At 32.5% G+C, this 25,199-nt stretch overlaps 1 protein-coding gene and 2 pseudogenes across 7 annotated transcripts in view; 2 read left to right on the forward strand and 1 right to left on the reverse strand.

Moving 5' to 3' along the window:
* The window catches only part of RICTOR (RPTOR independent companion of MTOR complex 2), a 117,274-nt gene that overhangs the window by 43,099 nt on the left and 48,976 nt on the right, over window positions 1–25,199 (forward strand). For all 7 annotated transcript variants that reach the window (XM_025436376.3, XM_049109307.1, XM_025436377.3 and 4 more), the window contains 5 exons: window positions 7,165–7,229; window positions 8,544–8,675; window positions 15,749–15,812; window positions 20,656–20,782; window positions 24,260–24,429. In XM_025436376.3, the coding sequence (XP_025292161.1) occupies window positions 7,165–7,229; window positions 8,544–8,675; window positions 15,749–15,812; window positions 20,656–20,782; window positions 24,260–24,429 (558 nt within the window). The remainder of the gene's footprint in view (window positions 1–7,164; window positions 7,230–8,543; window positions 8,676–15,748; window positions 15,813–20,655; window positions 20,783–24,259; window positions 24,430–25,199) is intronic.
* LOC118354422 (60S ribosomal protein L37a-like) lies at window positions 18,898–19,172 on the reverse strand (annotated as a pseudogene).
* Window positions 23,330–23,892, forward strand: LOC112652766 (60S ribosomal protein L23a-like; annotated as a pseudogene).

Raw genomic sequence — 25,199 nt, forward strand, 5'->3', positions numbered from 1 at the left:
CACATCTCAATTCAGAGTAACCAACTTTACAGGACTTACAGCAACCTTTGGCTAGTAGATACCAACCATAATGGACAGTACATATATACAGAGAGACTTTTTGGAATAAGAGCAATTTAAACATTCATGTCTAGGAATCTAGTGGACACTTTTCTTTTTCCCTTCTGCATTCTCCATTTGTTTTGATCCTAGGTTCTCTTAGAGCCAGGTTGCTCTCTCCCTTTTTCCATTTTCCATTTCCTTGTTTCTCTTTGAATTTCTCCCATGGTATTTCACTAACTTGTTTTCTTCACTTGGTCTTTCCTTGATTTGTGTTTTCCCAGTCTCTTCTCCCCCTTCTCTCCTTCACTCTTTCTCTGCTCTCTTTTTTTTCCCTCCTCCCTCTTCATTTTTCTCTAACCTCTTTTCTTTCTCTCCTTCCCTTCTTTCTCTTTCCTGCTTGCCTCCTCTTCCCCCATTGTAGCCCTGTAGAGTACAGAATGATTTCTCTCCTTAATAAAGGCCCTAGGCTTTGGGGATTTTTCTGTTCTATTTTGTTTTTGTTTTTGTTTTGCTCTATCCTCTCATTATAATTTACACATTTCCCTCTGGCCCTTGTGCCAGCTTAGAGCATTCCTTTTATTTGCTACTATAAATTATTTATGGATTTAAAGACCAGAAAACCAGACTCACTAGAATTTGTCTATGATACAAGGAACTAAATAAACCTTAAGGCAGGGTCTGAGGGGCTCTCACATTAGTAAAGTCAGTGAACTTCGGACTTTGTAAAATTGGTTTGCCTACCTGGTGATAACAATGGGAAAAGCATAGGCTTTAGATCATATAGATCGAGACTTAGCCCAGCTCTGACCCTAACTAGCCAGGCAGTCTTGAGCAGATTTCTTTACTCAGGTAATCTTGATACCATTAGAGGCTAGGTCTCATTATAGTGCCTGGCATATAATATGTACTTCATAATAGATAGCACCTTTTAACCTGGGGTTTGTTTTTGTTTGCTTAAGTATCTTTTGCCACTTTTCTGGTCTTTTGACTAACTCTAAGGACATGAGTCTGCTTAATAGTTGCAGATTAGTAAGCTTCTACTGTAACAGAGTTTTTCAACCTTCGTAATCTGACATAATTGGCCAGCTAATTATTTCTCTTAGGAGGCTCTCTTCTCCACTGTAGTGTATTTAACACCATCTCTGCTTCTACCCCCTAGATGCCAGTAGTGCACCTCCACCAGTTGTGATAAGCAAAAATGTCTCCAGATACTGCCAAATGTTTCCTGGGAGCAGAATTGCCCCTGGTTAAGAACCACTGTTGTAAAGAAATGTCTGTAAATTTATAATAAAATTTCTTTAGACACATAGTACAAAAATAAAAGCTTACTAAATTTAATCATAATATAATATATCTTTGGATTCCATGTTGGTAGAGAGCTAGGATCATAAACATTTCATAGCTGGTTTTTCAATAAAATCTGTAAGTTCATGTCCTTATAGAGTAAAATTAGAAATTCTCAGAATTCTCTACAAATATCTCTGTGGAACAAGAAATCTCTATAGAATATATATATATATTTATATATTTATATATTTATATATATATATATAGAATAAGAAAATAAGAAAAATATTCATGATGCCACTTAGACTCATTAGGAATTAGTTGGTACCCTCTCTGTGTTCCTATAACAGATTATGTGTGTCTACTAAATTTTATCCTTTTGTTATTATTTGTTTTGGGTTACTATCCTATTAAATTAAGTTTCTTAAACACAAACCTGTAGTATTTCTTTTTCTACTCTTATATTTTTCTTTATTTTAAAGCCTGGAATATAACAAGTGTTCAGTTAAAGGTTTTATATTAGATTGAGAAGATTTTTTATTTTTTAAAATTTTAAAATTTTATTTTTAATTTTTAAATTAATTTATTTTTAAATTTATTATTATTTCATTTAAATTCAGTTTGTCAACATATAGTATAACATTCAGGGCTCATCCCACCAAGTGCCCTCCTTAGTGCCTGTTCATCACAGATTTTGTATTTTAAATAGGAGTTTTTGTAGTACTACTATTTGTTTTAAGTATAAGCCTATTAGAATTAACTTAATTTAGTAGATTAATGCATCTAAAATGTTGTATAGTGTAGAACTCATTTGCAGAATTAAACTTCCTTTTAAAAAGTATGAAGGAAGAGAGGGTGCTAGTGATGTGATCCTATAACCATGTGAATGTCACACACCCATGCTTGCCTTCTGACATCATTTCACTAGATAAAGTAATGTGTATAACAGACTGCTGATGAATATAATCTTAGTATCCTATTTTTAAAACTGAGAACATCCTTATAATCTAAAGACCTGTTTTTTTAAAGATGAAAGTATTTCAGCTCTTTACATTCTAAAAGTTCTCTTTTTCTATATTTAATCTCCTGTATTCATATTGAAAGCGCCAAAGGAATCTTGATTTTATTCTGGTTTTTAAAAACTTCAAAAATAGCATAAGCTAAATATAAAAAATTAAATGGCATTGAACAAGATATGGTAAAATGTGAAAGTCCTCTCTCACATAACCTTCCCATCCTCCTCCCCACTGTGATGAAAATACCCTCTAGAGGTAATCACTAGAAAGTATTTTGCCTTCTCTGGTATGATTGTGTGTGTTTGTGTGTGTGTGTATTTCATGGAGTTGTGAGGATTAAATGAGCTAAATGAAAAAATGTGTTTAATATAGTACTCAGTTTATTTACCATTTATTACATATGTGCAAAGGTTTTTTTAATGAGATCATGACATATATTGACTTAGAGTTTGCACTTTTCCACTTTCCAATGTATCAGAATCCTTTCTTTTTGTAGAAATATGGACTTACTACTTTTTTATAGCTGTCATGTATGTGTGTGGATACATACATATGTGTAGATGTATCCACACATAAATGTGAATGTATACAATATATACATAGTTGTACATATGCATGCAAACATACTGTAATTTAGTCATTCCACCATTAAAAAATGTTTCCCACTTCTTTTGGCTATTTTAAGTAATGTATAGTAACAGTCTTGTGTACTTTTTGTGCAGAATAGAATTTTAGAAGTGTGATTCCTTAGCCAAGAGCACTTGTACTTTTTATTTTAAAACCTGTTTCTAAAATGTGCTCTGAAAAGACCATGTTGTGAAATGGTTATGTTTTTGTTTTTGTTTTTGTTTTTTTAAAGTTTGGGTTAATTCTGTCTATTGCTTACTGGGGAGAACTATTCATTTAACCTTCAGAGCAATATGAGTAAAATGGGAATTATATAAAATTGCCCTGTTTGAATTGATCATTATATTTTTTAAAAATTAAATTTTTAAAGTAAGTTTGAGTTGGAGGGGTTCCTGGGTGGCTCAGTGGTTGAACATCTGCCTTTGGTTCAGGTCATGACCTTGGAGTCCTGGGATTGAGTTCCACTCAGGCTGCCCATGGGGAGCCTGCCTCTCCCTCTGCCTATGTATCTGCCTCTCTCTGCTTGTCTCTCATGAATAAATAAATAAAATCCTTTAAAAAAAAAAAGTTTGAGTTGGAATGTGTCCAGGGTCTAAATGATCATAATACATGAGCAATTCTTCTTCTTTTTAAAAATAATATACCATACAATGGCAATGCTAGTAATCTTAAATACCTGGAAATCTTAAGTAAATACTAAATTATGTTTAATAGTGTCAATAGTTAAAATTTTTTATATATGTTTGGATCCTTTGAAATAGATGGTTTTTGATATGTGTGTTTCTAGTGAACTGTTTTGGAAAAAATAATAATTTCACGTACTCATTTTATGTTGAAATAACCAGAATGCAATTCTCCACACTTTTGATTCATACCATTTTTGAGGCTGGAGAAATAAAATAAAGATAGTAATGCTTAGTTATTCTTTTATTTTTTGTATCCAATCTCCCCTTTTCCTTTGCCTCTGTATAAATAATTGTAATGCAGAATTGTAGTAACATTTTTCACAGTGGATTCTGGACTCAGACTGGTTTGGTTTGACTTCTGGCTTTACCACTTACTAGTTTTTGGCATTGGGAAGTCATATTATCTACTATCTCTAAGACTTATTTATCTTAATTTACAAAAATACTATTTTCTAGAATTAACAGGATTAATAGTCAATAAACTTTTGTTCCTATTCATGAATTCTATATATAGATAGCCATCCTCAAGTTATGTAATGCATATTCATTGTAAACATTTCCAAAATACAGAAAAGCACAGAGAGGGAAATAAATCACCTGTGATTGCACTTTCATTATTGGTGTTAAAATTTTGATGTATAGGCTTTTTAAAGATATATTTTTAAAATGTATTTAGGCTTTTAAAAAATGTACATTTAAAAATATATATATTTTTTTAGGATTTCTACCTTGTCTTACTAGTACATTATGCATGTCTTTAAATATTTAAATATTATATAATCTTGATGGCTACACAAATTTGCTCCTTTATGAACATTTTGTTTCCAGTTCCTTACCATTATAAATAATGTATGGCCCATTTTACAGTTTAGGTTATTTTGTTAATATAAGTCATCAAAAGTAGATCCTGCCCCTAGCACATTTTTCCAGTTTATTTTACAAAGTGTTTTCAGTTTATGATTCCACTGATAATGTATTGTCTTATTTGGTATAAATGTGTTAAAAAGCAATTTCTTTCCAGTTTGGTAAGCTTTCTTTCAGATAACATTTTTTTCAGCGTATTTGGTTCAGATTTTAAGAAACAGGAAATATATCATGTCTATCAATTTTGCTTCTTCATTAAATTCTTTGTACATTTTCTTGGCCTCTTTTTAGTAGTTTTTCCCCAGTTTGTTTAGGCCTTTCACTTATGAGGTTCTATTTGTTGTTGTAGGCCCTACTTTGCTATGGGCAAGTGTAATGTTAAGGGCTGAATTGTGACCCCCAATTCATTTATTGAGCCCTCACTCCCAGTACCTGTATCTCTCTATGTATCTCTAAATACATACAGAACGTGTATGTATTTAGAGATACTCCCCTCAAAGAGGCAGTTAGGTAAAATTAGGTCATTTGGGTGATCCCTAATCCAATGTGACTGGTGTCCTGGTAAGAAAAGGAGATTAGTACACAAATATACATAGATGAACAACTGTATAAAGACTGAGAGAACCAAGAGAGTACCTCAGAACAACTTCTCTCAAGATACATTGATCTTTAGCTTCCAGAATCATGAGAAAATAAATTTCAGTGTTTGAGCAACCTGGTCTGTGGTATTTGTTACAGCAGCCCCAGCAAACTAATATAAGGCTGTAACCTTTTGCTTATCATATTTTTGCAAATATTTTTGACTAATATGTTATTTAACTTTTAATTTTTAGTTTCTTTAGAGATATATAAACTTCTTTTGTCTCAAAGCTTAGGGAATCTTACAATTTAATTTAAAATCTGTTTAACAAATCCTCTTCCATTTTTAAGTACTTACAATATTGTACAACAAAATGCAATAGAAATAATAAAAAAAATTCATACTGTTTGAAAGTTTAGTCTAAAACTTGTTTATCATGTTTCGGAATTTTGAGGATTTTATAGGAATACCGGTAAAACCATTTTGGATGAAGATCGGTGAATAAAAGCTTTTTAGATTGTCTTGCCTGTTTGGTTATTTACACAGTGTTTTCTTACCATACATATTATTTATATAGTCTTTACGCAGTGTTTTCTTACCATACATATTATTTATATAATCTTTTCTGCTATGAAAATATTGCAGTATCTGAGAGCTACTCTGAAGGGGAAAACGGTGTCTAAAGTGAAAAATTCACTAGATAGAAAATTAGCCAGATAAACAGAAAGACAGATAACTAGAAAATACTAGAAAATATTCAGCCAAAGCACAGAGATAAAAGAATGGAGGAAATAGAAAAGAGGTTTTAGAAATTTGCAGTATACACAAAAGGATCTGATATTTGAATTAACAGAAAAAGTAAGAGAGGAAATTGAGCAGAAGTAATTTTGAAGAGCTAATGTACAGAATTTTCTAAAACTAATAAAATATGTCAACCCAGAGAATTGGGAATTTCTATTTTTCCTAAGCAGGATAGATACAAAGAAAACCACACCTGAATAGTAAGATTGCTGAAAACCAAAGATAGATAAGAAAATCTTTAAAGGAGTCTGAGAAAAAGGATCTGACCTTCAGAGGAGCCAATAGTGAGACTGATAATCAGACATTTCAGTAGAGATAATGGAAACCATCTTAAAGATTTTAGGAAAATATCAGCTAACGTAAAAATTTATAAATCCAGCAAGATATTCTTCAAAAATAGAAGTGAAAAAGAATTTCTAGGCAAAGAAAAGTCAAAAGAATCTGTTACAAGCAACCTTGTGGCTAAAAATTAAATTAATAAAAACAATAAAACCAACAACAAACTGAGAATTCCTTAGAAGGAAGAGAGAGTATCCCATTACGATACCACTGACATGAAGAATAATGGAAAATGTGAATTTGTAGGTAAATACAAATTGATAGAGTAAAAATAACAGTAATGTGTTACGGGACTTGAAAGATAGAAAAAACATCAGTAAAGGGAAAGAAAGGTAAGGCAAGCAAATGAAGTGCAAGTGTCAAGAGTCTAGCATTGTTGAGGATATGGTAAAATAAATAGTTTCTGTTTAAACTAATTAACAATGCATGCTATAATCTCAATGGGTAACCATTAAAAAATAATAGTAAATTTATTGAGAGGGAAAGGTGGAATAATAAAAAGTAATTGGTTGATTCAAATCAAAGTAAAGGGGCAATCCCTGGGTGGCTCAGCTGTTAAGCACCTGCTTTCGGCCCAGGGCATGATCCTGGAGTTCCGGGATCAAGTCCCACATCGGGCTCCCTACATGGAGCCTGTTTCTCCCTCTGCCTGTGTCTCTGCCTCTCTCTCTCTCTCTCTCTCTATTTCTCATGAATAAATAAATAAAATCTTTTTAAAAAATCAAAGTAAAGAGGAGGGTTAAAGAAATCTAAAACTGGCAGGTCAATAAAACAAGGCGATAAAAATAAATATGCATATTTGAACAAAAGATATAGTTTCTGGAATTTTGTTAAAGAAAAATACCTTATTTTTCAGTCTAAAAAAGTAGTATAAATAGACAAAAATATATAACATATTTGCATACTTTTGTTTTTCTGACAGCTTCTTTGTGATATTGGCCATAGTGAAGAAAAATTGGGTTTTAACTATGAGGATATCATAATTTGGTAAGTATAGTTTAGTTCCCTCTGTCACCCTCTGGATTTTAGTAATTTTTAACTAAAAGGATAGTATAGCACCTTAATTCACCTTATATTTGATTTTGTAGAAACAGTTGTTTGAACGTTAGAAAAATTCAGGATCTCCAGCATTTTTGGTTATCCTGTTGTTCTTACTGATGCTTTGTAATTATCAAATAGTCTTTATTTTATTATACATATGATATTATTAATATTATATGTATTATTATTTAAAGAATCAAAGCTGGGGCAGCCCGGGTGGCTCAGTGGTTTAGCACCACCTTCAGTCCAGAAGCCCGGGTGGCTCAGTGGTTTAGCACCACCTTCAGTCCAGAAGCCCGGGTGGCTCAGTGGTTTAGCACCACCTTCAGTCCAGAGCCTGATCCTGGAGATCCAGGATCAAGTTCCACATCAGGCTCCCTGCAGGGAGCCTGCTTCTCCCTCTGCCTGTGTCTCTGCCTCTGTGTGTGTGTGTGTGTTTCTCAAGAATAAATAAAATATTAAAAAAAATAAAGAAAGCTAATGATGGGAAATACTTAAACTTCTAAATTAAATATGAAATTCATAGAACAAAAGCTCTTAAGTGTTCTTAAGAACACGAGTAAGAACCCGTACAGTTATCTCTAGACCTCCCTTAAGAAGTGTGTTTAGAGGATCCCTGGGTGGCTCAGCGGTTTAGCGCCTGCCTTCGGCCCAGGGTGTGATCCTGGAGACCTGGGATTAATCCCACATCAGGCTCCCTGCATGGAGCCTGCTTCGCCCTCTGCCTGTGTCTCTGCCTCTCTCTCTCTGTGTATCTCTCATGAATAAATAAATAAAATCTTTAAAAAAAAAAAAAGAAGTGTGTTTATGGCAAACTTTATTTTCTCAAGTCCATCAACAGATACAATGTTATGATTTCATAGCCATCTTTTTGGTGTGCTTAGGAATTAAAATTTGTATAGTCTGTGCCTGTGGTCATAAAATATTAGTTTAAGTCAGTGATTCTTTGAGAAGAGTGGAAGCAGGTAGACAGAGGGGAATGGGTTGTAGAGGCATAGGTACACCTTGAAATTTAATTTCCCATTACATAATAAAATACAGAAGGCAGTAACAAAATAATATTTTCTTGATTACTAAGAATCTGCTAAGGCAGCACAGATTAAGAACTAAGTATTATTGAAATTCTGTGGCTTGTAGTGAATGATTTTTATATATTTATAAAATAGTAGTTTTGCCTCATTCAACTGGGGAAGAATTTGGTACCATAATTTTATGTATATTTGAAACTCATGCAGCAAAACTTTTTTTGTTCTTATGCAGTTTGCGGTTAGCTTTATTGAATGAAGCAAAAGAAGTGCGGGCAGCAGGGCTGAGAGCTCTTCGATATCTCATCCAAGACTCCAGTATTCTGCAGAAGGTGCTAAAATTGAAAGTGGACTATTTAATAGCGAGGTAATTGTCCTAGAATCGTCTGTGTTTTTAAAATTATGTATTAAGTTTTAACATACCTATCGTGAAGTTTACAAATTTTTAGTGTAAAGCCTGATGACTTTTACAGATATATACAACTAACTACCCTATTATCCTGAATAAGATATTTTCAGTATCCCAGTCAAGTTCCCTTCTTTCCAACCAATTATTCTACCTTTTCTCATATGTACACCAGTTTCTCCATCATATATTGGAAAAATACATAGTTATTCTATCCTGTATTTTATTTGTGAGATTATCCATGTTGTTTTTTTCTTAAGGATGTGTAATATTTTGTGTTATGAGTAGACTATAATTTTTTCCATTCTGTTGGTGATTTTCTGGGTTGAGTTTTTGGCTATCTTGGATAAAGCTCCCTTGAACATTCTTGTAAGTGGACATAGCGCTCATTTTCTTAGGTGTACATGTAGGAGTGGAACTGCTGGGTCATACGTTTATGTCTATTTAGCTTTACTACATACTGCCAGTTTTCCATAGTGATTGTACTGATTTACTTATTTATTTTTAAAAGATTTTATTTAATCACAAAAGACAGAGAGAGAGAGACATAGCTATGTTATGCAGGGAGCCTGACGTGGGACTCGATCCCAGGTCTCCAGGATCACACCCTGGGCCGAAGGCGGTGCTAAACCGCTGGGCCACCGGAGCTGCTCGATTGTACCGATTTATACTCCTGCCAACAATGTTCGAGATTCCAGTCTCTCCACATTCTCATCAGCACTTGCTTTCAGTTTTTAATTGTAGACCTTTCTGCTGTAGTGTTCATTATGACTTTCATTGTGTTTATAATTTACATTTCCCTAATGAGTAGTGATGTTAAGCACCTTTCATTTGTTTGTTGGCTATTTGAATATCCTCCTTGTCCTTTTGCTCATTTGTAAATTGGATTATCTGTCTATCTCATTATATAGGAGTTCTTGATGTTCTTCTGGATATGATTCCTTTCAGGTATATGTATTGACAATATCTTCTTCAAGTCTGTCTGTTTTGCCTTTTCTCTCTTCCCAATTAATCCAATTTTATAGTTAATGCCCGTGGACTCTTTGGAAGATATTACTCTGTTTTCCTCCAAAAGAATTTATTCCTTCTTATGTTTAATTCGATGTCAGGTCATGATTCATTTTTATTTTTATGGATATGCAGTACATTTTAGCAAGATTTATTGAAAAGATTTTTCTCTCATGTCTAGACTAGTGGCCCTTCTGTGGTAAACCAGATAACTGATATATCTGGATCCATTTTTGTGTTCCCTGTTCTTTTTAATCTATTTGTCTATTCTTGCCCCTGTTTCTCACTGTTTTAATGACTGTAGCTGGCTAGTAAGTGTTAATATCTGTTGGTGTAAGTCTTCCACTTTTTCTTCCTTAAGACTGTGTTAGCTATTTTTTTTTTGTTATTTTATGTTCTTCATTTTCTTTCTTTCTTTTTTTTTTTTTTTTTAAGATTTTATTTATTCATGAGAGACACATGAGAGGCAGAGACACAGGCAAAGGAAGAAGCAGGCTCCATGCAGGGAGCCCGACATGGGACTTGATCCTGGCTCTCTGGGATCATGCCCTGGGCTGAAGGCAACGCTAAACCACTGAGCCACCCAGGCTGCCCAGTGTTCTTCATTTTCATATGAATTTTAGGATCAACTTGTTCATGTCCTTAAAACATTCTGCGATTTTAGTAGTAATTGCATTGAAGTTCTAGATTAATTTGGGGTAATTGATATCTTAAGAATATTGAATATTCTAAACCTTTATTGATTTGGAGCTTTAATTTCTCTCCAGTATTTTGTAGTTTTCTGTGCAGAGGTCTTGCACATACTTGTTGCTATGTTTATTCTACAATGTTCTTTTTATGAGAGTATTAATGTAAGTTTAATTTCTTTTTCATTTTTTGCTTTTAATATATAGAAAAATAATTGTAGATTTTGGGTTTTGGTTTTTGGTTTGGATACTGAACTCTTATCTAGTGATCTTGCTAGAATCACTTTTCAAATCTAATTGTTTTAAAAATTCTTTTAGAGTTTCTATGTACATAACATTAATTGCAAATGATGAATGTTTTATTTCTCCCTTTCCAGTCCTTGTACTTTCTTTTTCTTGCCTTATCACACTGGTTAGAATATTGCATTGACTAGAAATAGTGATAGTGGACAATTTGGTTTTGCTCCTGAACTTGGGTTGCAAGTATTCTGTATTTTGCTATAATTTATGATACTTGCTGTAGGCTTTTTGTGGATTTCTTTATGTTCCTTGTTTGCATTTCTGAAGTAAATGCATATTCACTGTATGTTTTGTCCTTTTTAAGTATTAACTGAATTTGTTTTGCTAATATTTTGTGGGATAATTTTGTAGTTAAGTTCATGAGAGTATTGGCCTATATTTTTCCAGTCTTCTGTCCTTGTTTAGTTGTGGTATCAGGAGTTTTTTTGCTTGGTGAAACAACTAGGGAAATGTCCTGTTTTTACGTAGTAATTTATGTAAAATGAGTTTTCATTTTTTCCCCCTATATGATTCATAGAATTCACCAGTGAATCTGTCTGGGTAATAGGGTTTTCTTTTTTAGGAAGTTTAAGATTATGGATTCCATTTCCTTAGCAGATATAATACTAGTCAGATATCCTCCTTTTGTTAGTCATTACTTTATATATTTTGAAGCTTTGTTACTACATTCATATTGAGAATTGTTAAACCTTCATATTGGCCTAATATTTTTATAGTTGTGAAATGTCTCTTTTTATACCTAGTAATACTACTTTTATGATGTTATCATATATTAATATGATATATAAGTATAATTTTAATTAATATGGCTATACTCACTTTGATTTAGGGCTTGCAGGATACATCTCTTTCCATCCTTTTACTTTCTGTTGTTTTGTCCTTATATTTAAGTTTCTGGTGTGTAAATATCATACAGATTTTTTGTTTTTAAATCTAGTTTGACTTTGACCATTTTGTTTTCTAATTGGAACATTTAGACTGTGTCTGGTGAATTTTTATATGCATGCTCTGTGGACTTTATGCAGTGTAATTATATATATGTTTATGAGTTTGTTCATCTTGCTCTTAATTTTCTCATATACTTGAGTTTGTTTGCTATCTTGAGATTTATCACATCTGTTCTTTGTTCTTATGTTTCTCTTTTTCTTTTGGAATAATGAAGAATTTCTTTTCCTCTTCTATTAATATCTGGGTTATAAAGTTTTTTCGTCTTTTAGCAGTTGCCCTAGAGATTATAACTCATATCCTTGATATTAGGTTTAGCATTTTATTACAGCCAGAACAATGCAGGAAACCTTTTATAGTTTATATCATCTCCCCTCTGCTTTTTGTATTATTGCTATAGTTTTTTTTTCCTACATGCATTTCTAACCCTACAGGTTAGTTCTGCTTTGTTTTAAACTAGAACTATTGATATATTTTTTTAAAGATTTCTTTATTTGAGAGAGAAAACGAAAGTGAGATGGAGAACGTGGGGGGAGGGGCAGAGGGAGAGAATCTTAAGTAGGCTCCCTGCTGAGTGCAGAAACGAAGGCAGGTGTTCATCTCACCACCCAGGAGCTCATGACCTAAGCTGAAACCAAGAGTAGGTTGCTTAACTTACTGAGCCACCCAAGTGCCCCTTAACTGGAACTACTGATGTTTACCTATGTTACTTACCCATTGCATTATCCTTCTTTCCTTGCATTTGTACATATTCATTTATCTTGTATCACTTTGTTTGATGAATTTCCTTTACTGTTTTTTTTTTTATAATGCCAGTCTACTCAAGATTATTTCATCTTTTTTTTTTTTTTTTTTTGTCTGTAAATGCCTCTATTTTATAGTCTTCGTATATGAAGGGGCTTCCTTTTCTATTTTAAGAAATTTTTTTTAATTTTAATTTTTTTGTTTTTCTTTTTGTATTTAAGTTCAGTTAATTAACATATAATATATTATTGGTTTCAGAGGTAGAGGTCAGTGATTCATCAGTCTTCTATAATACCCAGTGTTCATTTCCTCATGTAACTTCCTTATTGTCCATCACCCAGTTACCCCATCCTCCTACCCCCCTGACTTCTAGCAACCTTCATTTTGTTTCCTATGACTAAGAATCTCTTATGCTTTGTCTCCCTGATTTTGTCTTATTTTTTCCTCTCTTTGCCTATGGTCCTGTTTTGTTTCTTAAATTTCACATATAAGTGAGATCATATGATAATTGTCTTTCTCTGATTTACTTATTTTGTTTAACATAATATCCTCTAGTTCTAGCCACGTCTTTGCAAATGGCAAGATTTTTTTGATGGCTGAGTAGTATATACCACATCTTTATCCGTTCATCTGTGGATGGACATCTGGACTCTTTCTGTAGTTTGGCTATTGTGGACGCTGCTGCTATAAACATTGGGGTACAGGTGCCCCTTCAGATTACATTTGTGTCTTTGGGGTAAATACTCACTAGTACAGTTACTGGGTCATAGGGAAGCTCTATTTTCAACTTTTTGAGGAATCTCCATACTGTTTTCCAGAGTGGCTGCGCCAACTTGCATTCCTACCAACATTGTACAGGGGTTCCTTTTTCTCTGCATCCTCGCCAACATCTGTCATTTCTTGACTTGTTAATTTTAGCCGTTCTCACTGTTATGAGGTGGTATCTCATTGTGGTTTTGATTTCTATTTCCCTGATGGCTAAGTAATGTCGATCATTTTTTCATGTGTCTGTTGGCCATTTGTATGTCTTCATTGGAGAAATGTCTGTTCATGTCTTCTGCCCATTTCTTGATTGGATTATTTGTTCTTTGGGTGTTGAGTTTTATAGGTTCTTTATAGATTTTGGATACTAGTCCTTTATCTGATACGTTATTTGCAAATATCTTCTCATGTTCTGTCAGTTGTCTTTTGGTTTTGTTGACTTGTTTCCTTTGCTGTGCAAAAGCTTGAAAGCTATTTTATGACTAGTTCCTAGTTTTCAGTGCTTTAAGTAAGTTATTGTCTTCTGGATTTTTCTTTTTAACCTGGTGAATGGTTAAGTTGTCTCTTGTTGCTTATTTGAAGTGATGTATTTTTTTCTCTACTTTAAGGTTTTCTTGTTCTTTATTCTCCTTATATCCTCTCGTTCTCCAGCTGTGTTGTGTTGGATCTGTTCAGTGTCCCACATGTCTCTGATATCCTTACTATATTTTCAGTTTTTGTTGTTAATCTTTGTGCTTCAGTGTGTTTACTTTGTACGTTTTTCCCCCTCCATCTTGCTAGTAAACCAGTCTCTTCAATTTTTACTTTCAGTTATATATTTCTGTGATTTGTTTTACTCTTATTTAAAGATTTTAGGTCACTGCATTATTTCTCCATCTTTCTTTCTATTTACTGAGCATATTTACCATAGTGAATTTTAGCCTTCTTATGCCAACACCAATATGTGAATCACCTGTGTTCTGTTTCTATTGTCATTTTCTTTTCTTGGTTTTTAGTTATTTGGCCCTTTGTTTATTTTAAAGCACACTTCATATTATTACATGATTGGATGTGAACATTGCATATTCAAAATATTTAGCTCTGGGTTCATACAGTTTTCCTTTTAAGATTGTTAAGCTTTATTCTGGAATGTTGATGTATCACATTGATTTAGTTGAAGTTTAGTTTTTAGCTTTCCCTTTGATCTGTGGAGTGGCTGTTGGGATCTCAAATGGCTGTTGTAGATGTTCAGCAGAACCTCTTCACCTTGAGCAGCCTTGAGCTGTAATGTCTATCTTAGGGTGTTATATACCTACTGAAATTTCTGCCTACTTCTTTAGCTTCTTGACAGTAAAGCTTTTTATTTGTTTTTTTTTTTTTTTTTTTTTTTTTTGGATTTTTACCCTGCATTTGCACAACACAGAGATTGGCAAGTGCCTTGGAGAAGAGATTACATGAAGATTTGCATTCATTTTCCTATATTTTCTTTTCTCTGGGATTTTTTTCCCTCAAGTCACAGCCACCTTGACTGCACTAAAGTTCAACCTGTCTCTCCAGTCTAGCAAAAATTTTGCTTTCTGCTAGGACTTCATTCCCCTAAAACTGGGGATTGACAGGTGCCCTTAGCGACAAAGCCTGGTTGGGTGTGGAACTTGTACATCTTTTTCCAAGGATTATTATCCATTGCCCTTTTAATAGTTTTAAAAAAGTATTTTGTTTAAACTTTACAGTTGTTTTTGACTATGGAGATGGTCTGATCAAGCCTCTTTAGTGTGGCCACCAATTGAATTGTGTGTATATTTACTTCTTAATAAAATTGTTTCAGATTTAATTGTATTCAGATAGGAAAAATGCTTTTAAGTAAAAATTAATTATTCTGCTACATAAACCAGACTCTTAAGAAATTGACTAATAAATTTTACAGAGAAATGTCAGTCAAGTGATACCTGATTGAGCATTAAGCTTTGAAGTGTGTTTAGATATTAAATTATATTTGGTGAAATAGAGTTACTATGGCTAGTATATAAGACTTTTAACATAGTCATAATAAATAAAATATGTAGGCCCTGAATAAAATTAAATTTTTTTTAAAGTAGGCTCCATGCCCAGTGAGAGCCCAACACAGGCCTTGAACTCACAACCCTGAGATCAAGACCTGAGCTGAGATCAAGAGTCAGTGGCTCAACCGATTGAGTCACCCAGATGCCCCTAAAATCATATTTAAATTAAAACATGAGCTGGAAATATTTTTCCTCCACAATTTTTATAAAACTCCAAATTTTATCAAAGATAGATGAATTTTTTTTTCACTAGATTTCCGATACCTTTGTTTTGTATGTATTTTACTTTTCTATTGATATGTATAATTCTGTAAATTATTTACTATGTTCTTTTCTGGAGTTTTAAATAGTTTTGAAATGCTTTATTATAGCAAATATTTATCATAAGAGAGCTAGATGTAAGTTAACTAAATAAATATCTGCTGGTATTGAAAAATCACATATGTTAAAATTTTAAAATACTGTATTAACATTTTGAAGATGAGTCTGATCTGTTAGTGTTACACAAAAAATTGTTTGTCAGTAACTAAGTATTTTGTGTATTATTTAGGTGCATCGACATACAGCAGAGCAATGAAGTAGAGAGGACACAAGCACTTCGATTAGTCAGAAAGGTGCGTTCTGTATCTGAGAGTAATAGATTTGGGGGTTTTATTTAAAATATTTTACAGTTTTAGATTTAGACTTTTTGAAATCTTCATTAAAATTTAAAGGTTAAATTCTCATTAAACATTTTTGTTAAAATTATATGAGATAATTAGGTCTGTTAAACTTAGAGGTAAGCATAAATGTTTTGTGTAATTATTCTGTGTGATTGGGTACAGGTAAGACAATAATTTTTAATAAAATATTCACTCTAAAGAATACAGTATTCCCCCCCACCACAACCCTTATCCGCAGTTTTGGTTACCTGAGGTCAACTGTGGTTTTCCTTCTGCTATATGGTCAGAAGGTCTGTAGTAGCCTAATGTTAATGTCACAGTATCTACATCGTCACTTCACTCATCTCATCACATAGGCATTTTTATCATCTCACATCACCAGAAGAAAGGTGACTAGTACTAATAGCTATTTTGAGTGACTCCATTCATATAAATTTTATTATAGTATAATTGTTCTATTTTATTATTGTTGTTGTTAATCTCTTGCTGTGCCTAATTGGTAAGTTAAATTTTATTGTAGGTATGTATGTACAGTAAAAATAGTATACTTGACCCTTGAACAACACAGATTTGAGCTTTATTTTTTTTAATTGTTTTTAAAGATTTTATTCATTGAGAGACACAGAAGAGAGAGAGAGAATGAGGCAGAGAAACAGGCACAGGCAGAGGGAGAAGCAGGCTTCATGCAGGAAGTCTGATATGGGACTCAATCCCAGGTCTCCAGGATCACACCCTGGGCTGAAGGCAGTGCTGAACTGCTGAGCCACCTGGGCTGTCCAGATTTGAGCTTTATGAGTTTACTTTATATATGTAAATTTTTTCGATAAATACAGAACTGTAAATTTATTATCTCATGATTTTCTTAACATTTTCTTTAGCCTCCTTTATTGTAAGAATATAGTATACAATACAAAATATGTGTTGTTGATGTTATTGGTGAGGCTTTCCATCAGCAGTGGAGTTTATATATCGAGTTCAGTATTGTCTGTGGTTTCAGTATCCACTGGGGGTCTTGGAACATATACCCCCTGGCTAAGGGAGTGGGGAAGAACTACTGTACTTCTTCCTTTAGTAGACGTAAAAGTGAAATTGCTGCTTTTTTGGTACATTATTGGAGAAAGAGGATTACTTGTTCCCTACTCTACTTTTGTATATTTAGACTTAATACCGTTAAATGGATGTCACAAATAGTTACAGTCTGGTTGTTTTGAAGACAAATTTAGATATAGTCCATAGACAGTTTCAATAAGCAGTTCAAACCATTGTACAGGATAGATCAGAATCTAAATTCTGCAATAGAATGTGTTAAGGATAATCCATAATGCTTCTAATGAGAGGTTTTCAAAGCATTTTTTGTTGTTACTTAATGTGATACCCTAATGGCAAAGCAGTGAATTAAGAGTTAACTTTGTTAAGACATAGTTATGTAAGAATTTTTTCCTGTTTCATCCTAAGTATCCTGTATAATCCTAAACATTTATGAGGCTTATGTAGTATATAGTTGTTTTAATATAAAAACATCTAGGGGATCCCTGGGTGGCGCAGCGGTTTGGCGCCTGCCTTTGGCCCAGGGCGCGATCCTGGAGACCCGGGATCGAGTCCCACATCAGGCTCCCGGTGCATGGAGCCTGCTTCTCCCTCTGCCTGTGTCTCTGCCTCTCTCTCTCTCTCTGTAACTATCATAAATAAATAAAAAAAATTAAAAAAAAATAAAAAATAAATAAAAAAATAAAAACATCTAAAATTATTTAAATTACTTTAAAAAATAAAAATTTTAACCCTTTTCCTTTTTACCTGTCTTTGAATTCAGTTCATACTTCAGAATGATAGAATGTTAAATTTGTACATTAACTAGATCTCTTTTTCCTTTTTTCTTCCAATTGTCCAACTTGTGGTTAGTAATAGTACCCACAGGTGAGCGAAGTAAGGAAGAGGTAGATAGATGAATGTCTTAAAAGAAATTTGCAATTCTGGTAAGAGTAATATTGAAGATAGATTATGATATTTTTATTATAGCTAAACTGTTACATTGGGACCGTGATATTTGGCTCTTCAAATTTAAATTTAAAAATTACATTTATGGTTTTTACTCATAGTCTTTCCTACTGCCATGATTTTGAGAATTCACGATAAGAAAATAAAATTTGTTTCTGAAAAACCTAGAGTAACTATTTGGTTATTTGAGGTATATGTGTCAATATTTACCCTACTAGGAATTATAAGTGAGCAATTAAATTATATATTAACATATTAAAAATGAACAATAAACCCATCACATACAAACATTTTTATAAAAATATATTTTCCAAAAAGAAACTTAGCAGAATGGCATTATTTTAGATCTTTGCAAATGTCTTTAGTGTTTGTCTTGGTGGACAGGAGTAGCTGGATTGTCATATTTGTTTCTTCATTCAATCTGTTGTGATTTCATGTTCATTGGAGCCTTTGGAAAACTTCAGTATATATTTGTGAAAGGTTGAGAGTAAAAAAGACAAATAATGTCTTAGAACTGTTATGAAAATAGTTTTAACTTCACAGAATCTCTGAAAATACCCTAGAGACCCTGTTTCCTGGACCATACTTGAGAATTGCTCCCTAAAAATTACATTCAGAAGAAAAGACAATGCCAGATAGATTCAAACAATTAAATTCAGCTTCTTTGAATTATTCAGTAAATACTTCATTTCAGTTTTATTAAATGTTTTGATGTGTTATAATTTAGTTTATAAACAGCCCAGTAAAAGTGAACAGACCCTTAACAATTTAATAATCCTATTACAAAACTATTTTCTTCTGTTTTTTTCTGAAATAGAGTGAATTGAGGCAGATATCATTTATGAATCCAAGAGTAGAGAATTGCTTATACCTGACAGTAGGATATAGACTCAGAAGAATGTGGCGAGGGTTCCTCCTTGTTTTAGCTAAAAGCAGATAGAGTTAAAAGGAAAGCATACTTGTTGAATGAATGCATAGTGGCCTCTATTTCTATTCGTTTGTTTAAATTTTATTATGTAAATTAACCCATTTATTATAGGCTAGCAGTGTTTCAAATGGTGGAGCTTCTACTGGTCTTTCAACTCCTTCAGTCTTCTGATGGCAGACTTTACTATGATGACAGAAGTGATGTTGTAGGTCCAGGCGCGACCGGCTGCCGTCCTCCTGCAGGAGCCACAGTGCCAGATGCCCACAGCTTGCCTTTTCATCTTTGGCGTACTGACTAATTTCAATCTTCTTCACCATTTTCCTGAGGGAGGCCCCATAACGGGTCCCATATTTACCCACGATTCCAACCTTCTTGGTGCATTTAGCCATGTCACCTTACCACCAACTAGGTCCGAGCCCAGAGAGCAGTGGCCTCTATTTGTTAGAAGAACTGTAATTTCATTAGTAATCAAAGCACATATTTCTTTTTTTTCAGCAACATCTTGGCAACTGAGCTAGTAGAGATTAATGTTAATATTATAATGGCTAGGTCACTGGTTTTTTTGTACGCATTTTAAATTTTTAAAAATTTTCTGTGTATTAATCTTCATTTTAAAGAAAAGCAAGAAACATTTGCTGCTTTAGGGTAACTTCCTCCATGAGCAGTTAAGGGATAGTCATGTTATTTTTCTTTCTCTTTTCACCTATCTCATTCATTTAGAAGATTTTTTGTTTGCTCACTCATTTTCAGTATCTTCTGATTTTCCCCTATTCTCCAAACCAGAGAATCCTTCTTGGTTTTTGTCTCTCTTATTTTCTATATAATTTTCCCACTTTTCAGTGTTAATTGAAAATTGAAATTCTACTCACTGACTGCCTAATTTAAGCCATCAATTTTCCTAATATATTATTTCTATATTCATGTAATAAGAGATTAATGTATTACAGATTTTTTACATTTGAAAGAGATTCACTTAGGGAATCATTTGCCCTTGACTTATAGGATTATCTATTCAGTAATATCCAGTAAAGATTAATTATCCCTACTCCAGAGATGTGTTATTTTGAAATACTCCATCTACCAGTTTTTGTTCATTAAACAGTCATTGGCTACATAATTTGTTTTCTTTATTATTTCCAAACTGAAGAGATACTATGTTTTCAGTATCCCAATTATATTATTGCCATTTAAACTTTTCATTTAAAGTAAAATTCATCTACAGTTTTGTTACCAGAAACATACTATTTGCATCATCCTTTTTGAAATCTTAGAAATAGCTTACAGATTACTAACTTTGCTTTTTGCCATAGCAACAAATAAGGGTTAGAGATAGGGAGATTATCAGGAATCTGTTGCAGTAAAATGAGAAAGAATGAGGGCCCAAATCAGAGTTTGATAGGAAAGAGAATATGGATAGTGAAGTAAATTGGTAAGACAGGGTTTGGTGGTGATTATATATGGGGAAGAATCAGGAATGGAATAGTACAGTAGTATGTTGACAGTTGTTGTTACCACTCATTTTCTTTGTCTAGGTACTGAAAAGTTGTATAAAATATAGTTCCTATTTGAGAGGAGCTTAGAATCTCAGAAACATTGAATCTTGTCATTTAATTGATTTATAGTCTGAACTATTAGTCTGTCATTTAATTGATTTATAGTCTGAACATTTTCCCACAGTAATGGTTGTTAACATTTATTGGATCAATTATTAGTTATAGTAACCCTTTGAAATGTTCATAGGAAGAGGATTAAAATTGATGCCTGGATCTTATAAATGTTCAATGGTTATTAACACCTCAATCTGAACAAAATTGGTTTTAAACATGTATTTTGAAGTAAATAACTTATTTTTCTGATTCTTCCCTGTTACAGATGATTACTGTGAATGCTTCCTTGTTTCCTAGCTCTGTAGCCAACTCTTTAATAGCAGTTGGAAATGATGGACTTCAAGAAAGAGACAGAATGGTCCGAGCATGCATTGCCATTATCTGTGAACTAGGTCAGAATTTTCTTCAAGTAATAAAAATGAAGCATTTTAGGAAGTATGTGTGTGTGTGTATGAATGTAACATTTTTTAAAGGTGAACTGGGTCAGAATTTTCTCCAAGTAATAAAAGTGTAATAATGTTTTAGAAAAAAATATGGCATTTTAAATGCCTTTCACATATGAATTCTTAGTTATTGGCACAAAGATATGAAAAGATTAGTTTATAGGAATATAGGAATTGTCCAAATTCCAGTGTTTAGAATAAAATCACTTAAAATCTGGTTCTCAGACATTATTAACTATACTATATCTTGATATGTATTAAAAAATAATCCTACATTTAAAAAAACTTAAATGCAAGAAGATTAAAGAGTTAAATGGGGAAAAAAACAGGAAAAAAAATGGATGAGTATCTGATCATTGTAAGGAAAAGGAGTCTTGAGTTAACAAAAGAAATAGATTCCAGCAGCAACAGATTTTAATATAAAGAGACAAACATGCAGTGCTACAACGAACAAAAAATAAATGTTACAAACATGCTAGGGAAATAACATTTATATACAGATGAGTAGGGAAAATAAATAATTCTCAAAGAAATACATGGCTAATCAATATTTAAAAGGCTCAACCTCACTTAAAACCAAAATACAATTTTAAATGATAAGATAGTTTTTTTCCCACCAAAGGTAGAGGTGGCATAGGTCCTGTTGACTCTTGATGTAATAAACAAATTAATAACAAAATTGTAAACTAAATATAAGAGTATCAAACCCTATTATTGAAGATTTAAAGGTACTGTTCTCAGTACCTATTAATTTAAAGACACTTAAAAATTTAATTAAAAATTTTAATTAAAAATTAAATTAAAAATTTAATTCAAAAATAAAAATATTTGACGAGTCAGTGTAGGGGGTGCTTGGAAAGCTATACCCTGAGTTAACTTCTTATCTTAAAATGCTTTTATAAGTAAGCAAAAAGCAATGAAAATAAGTATGTGAGCCCAAGAAATAGAAAAAGAAGGAAAGAAAATCAATTTTAAGGTAAGCAGGAGGAAAGCAACAATGAAACGAAGGGATCTAATTAGAGAACAAAATTGATTATTTGAAATAATCTGAGTTAGTTGTAGAGAAACATGAATGGTATATAAACATACACTAGTGTTTGAAAAACACAGGTCAGAAACAAAAGAGTAATATACAAATGAGGAAGAAAAAATAGAAGTTTTTAAAATTATGAAATAATTTTTTAAATATTGAAAATCTTATTAAAATGAATGGGTTTTCAGAGAAAATTTTATTTCCAGTTGACTCAAAATAATAGAATATACAATAGATCAAAAACTAAGACTCATTCAGGTAGTTTTGTTTTAAAAAAATTGTTTCAAGAACAGTTCTTATAATCTTTTTATAATTATCTTTTAATTAAAAGTACTCAAATATGGAAACCTACCAATTTTTTAATGGAACTATCATTTTATATGCATATACACATAGGATGACACACATACACATACCTATACACATAAAATAATTAGAAACCTCATTTGTTAATATTCTAGAATATTTCAAATCACTGTATTATTCTTAATGGTGGATCTCTGTAAATATTACCAACTTTTTACTCCTAATTAGTATTGCTAAAAGCTTTCAACCAGGTTAGTAAATGAAAATAATAAGTGTGAAGTTTACATGTTATGGGTGAGATATACCTAGTAAACTCTTATCAACGGAAAAATGGAACTTAAGTAATTCAAAACAGTAGAAATGTGAAGATACAGATTTGATCAACTTATTTTGTGTTTCAGCAATAAAATCAGTAAATTTATTGGAGAAAAAAGTTACCACCTCCAAAGTATAAAACTATGTATAACAAACTTACTAAGAAATATGTATGACATGTGTATGTGTTTTTCGGAGGCAGGGTATTTTTGACACTTGAATTTGTCCAATTGATTCTTAATAACAGAAATTGTTGTCTGTATACTGGAGGGGGGGGTACTGATTGAAAAGGGGTGTAAGGGAACTTTCTAGGATGGTGAAATTTCTGTATGTTGATTGGATATTGGTTACAATAGTATGAAACTTGTTCAAAATTTTTTGAACTGTGCCATTAAGTTGTGTGAATTTTACTGTATGTAGTTTATATAACTCAGTTTAGAAAAAAAATAAAATTCTAAAATTAAGCCAGAATAAACAAGAGAGATCCGATTATGAAAACATTTTTGAGAAACAAAAATAGAAGGGAAAAGTTTTTTTAAAAGTTGATTTTTACAAAAACTATTAAGCTAGGTTATTAAGAGAAAAAAATGAAAAGATTGAGTTGCAGACTCTGGTATATAGAAAACTTTAGTATATCAAAAGGATAAAAATCAGTTTGGGAAGCATGCTGGGATAACTTAAACATTTGGGAAAAAATGAGTTTATAAATATGCAGCAAAACTCAGTTTCCTAACAGATCGAAAACTGGAATGTTAATCATGAACTCCTTTAAAACCCATATATGTATGTGCTGGTATAATCAGAAAATGCCTCTTTGAAGTAAGGGAGGAGTTTCTGAGTTTAAAATCTGAGATTAGCCCTTTCACGAAGATGGCGCCGAAGGCGAAGAAGGAAGCCCCTGCCCCTCCCAAAGCCGAAGCCAAAGCAAAGGCTTTGAAAGCTAAGAAAGCGGTGCTGAAAGGCGTGCACAGTCACAAAAAAAAACGATCCGCACGTCACCTGCATTCCGACGACCCAAGACCCTGCGTCTCCGAAGGCAGCCGAAATATCCTCGAAAGAGCGCCCCCAGGAGAAACAAGCTTGATCACTATGCCATCATCAAGTTCCCCTTAACTACTGAGTCAGCCATGAAGAAAATAGAAGACAACAACACACTTGTGTTCATTGTGGATGTCAAGGCCAATAAGCACCAGATCAAACAGGCTGTGAAGAAGCTCTATGACATTGATGTGGCCAAGGTCAACACCTTGATCAGGCCTGATGGAGAGAAGAAAGCATATGTTCGACTGGCTCCTGACTATGATGCTTTGGATGTTGCCAACAAAATTGGGATCATCTAAACTGAGTCCAGCCGGCTATAAATCTAAATATAAATTTTTTCACCATAAAAAAAAAAAATCTGAGATTAAAATCTAAAGTTAAAATCTAAAGTGAAATTAAAATCTAAAGCAGATGAAAGATTTGAAATAGATGAAAAGCTAACATATTCCTATTAAACGAACAGTTTCTTGCAATTGACAAGAAGAACCATTCTAGTAAAATACAGACAAAGGATATAAAAAAATCAATTCAGAGACATTAAAAAAAAACAGAGTTTTGGAAAGAGTATATTCAGTGACTCTTATTAGATATATTTTATCTACATTTTAATTCTTTGGCTAGAAAGTTTTTCAAGTCAGAAAGGAAATTAAGTTTCAAGATAAAATCCCAGGTTTCTAATTACTAAAAAGTAATAACTTACCCTTATTAAGTTTTTCCTTTTTTTATTTTAGCACTTCAGAATCCAGAGGTGGTGGCCCTTCGAGGTGGACTAAACACCATCCTGAAAAATGTGATCGATTGCCAATTAAGTCGAATAAATGAGGCCCTCATTACTACAATTTTGCACCTCCTTAATCATCCGAAGACCCGACAATATGTGCGAGCTGATGTAGAATTAGAGGTAGGAACTTTAATATCTTTTCTAGTTTTACAACATGAGTTTAAATACATACCTAGGCTTATTTTGAAATTTTTAAGTTAATAGATGCAGCACAACATTAATTATCAAACATAAATTAAGACTAGCTTATCCCCCCAGTATTTTATAACTCATTCACTTTGGGCTGAATAGAAAATATTATTCTCAAGAATATTTATTTCATCAACATGTAAAGTGAAGTTTTTTTTTTTATTATCTGTGAAAACTTTATTAAGGCAATTAGAGCACAAGTAAGGTTACATATACATTTATTTATTTAGGAGAACTATTTCTTTTTAAGAACTTCAGAATGTTAATTGTGTGAATAGCTCCTGCTGATTATATATTGTTTATTTATTAACTCATGCTAAAATTCTCAGAATTTAGAAGCACTTGTTAGCAACTAATAACCATATATACTTCAAAGATATAGAATACAAATCTTTCTTTTTAAAATACAATTTATTTATTTATTTATTTATTTATTTATTTACTAATTCAGTGTTTTTTGCAGTTAGTCTAAAATAATAAGACTGCCTTGTACTCTTTTTTTTTTTTTTTTAATAAAATGTGTAGTGGAGGTTGGAACAGAATTACTACAAACTAATCTTACAGTTTATCTATATGAATGTGCTATATTGTTGTCCATTGCAGATACCATTCAGAGTAAGATTAAACCAAGGATTTGTTTATATTTGGGTATGAAATTATGCAAAGTATAAAAGATGTTTCATTTTCTAGCATGTCTGTCT

This window comes from Canis lupus, chromosome 4, assembly GCF_003254725.2.
Source record: "Canis lupus dingo isolate Sandy chromosome 4, ASM325472v2, whole genome shotgun sequence".
Classification (NCBI taxonomy): domain Eukaryota; kingdom Metazoa; phylum Chordata; class Mammalia; order Carnivora; family Canidae; genus Canis; species Canis lupus.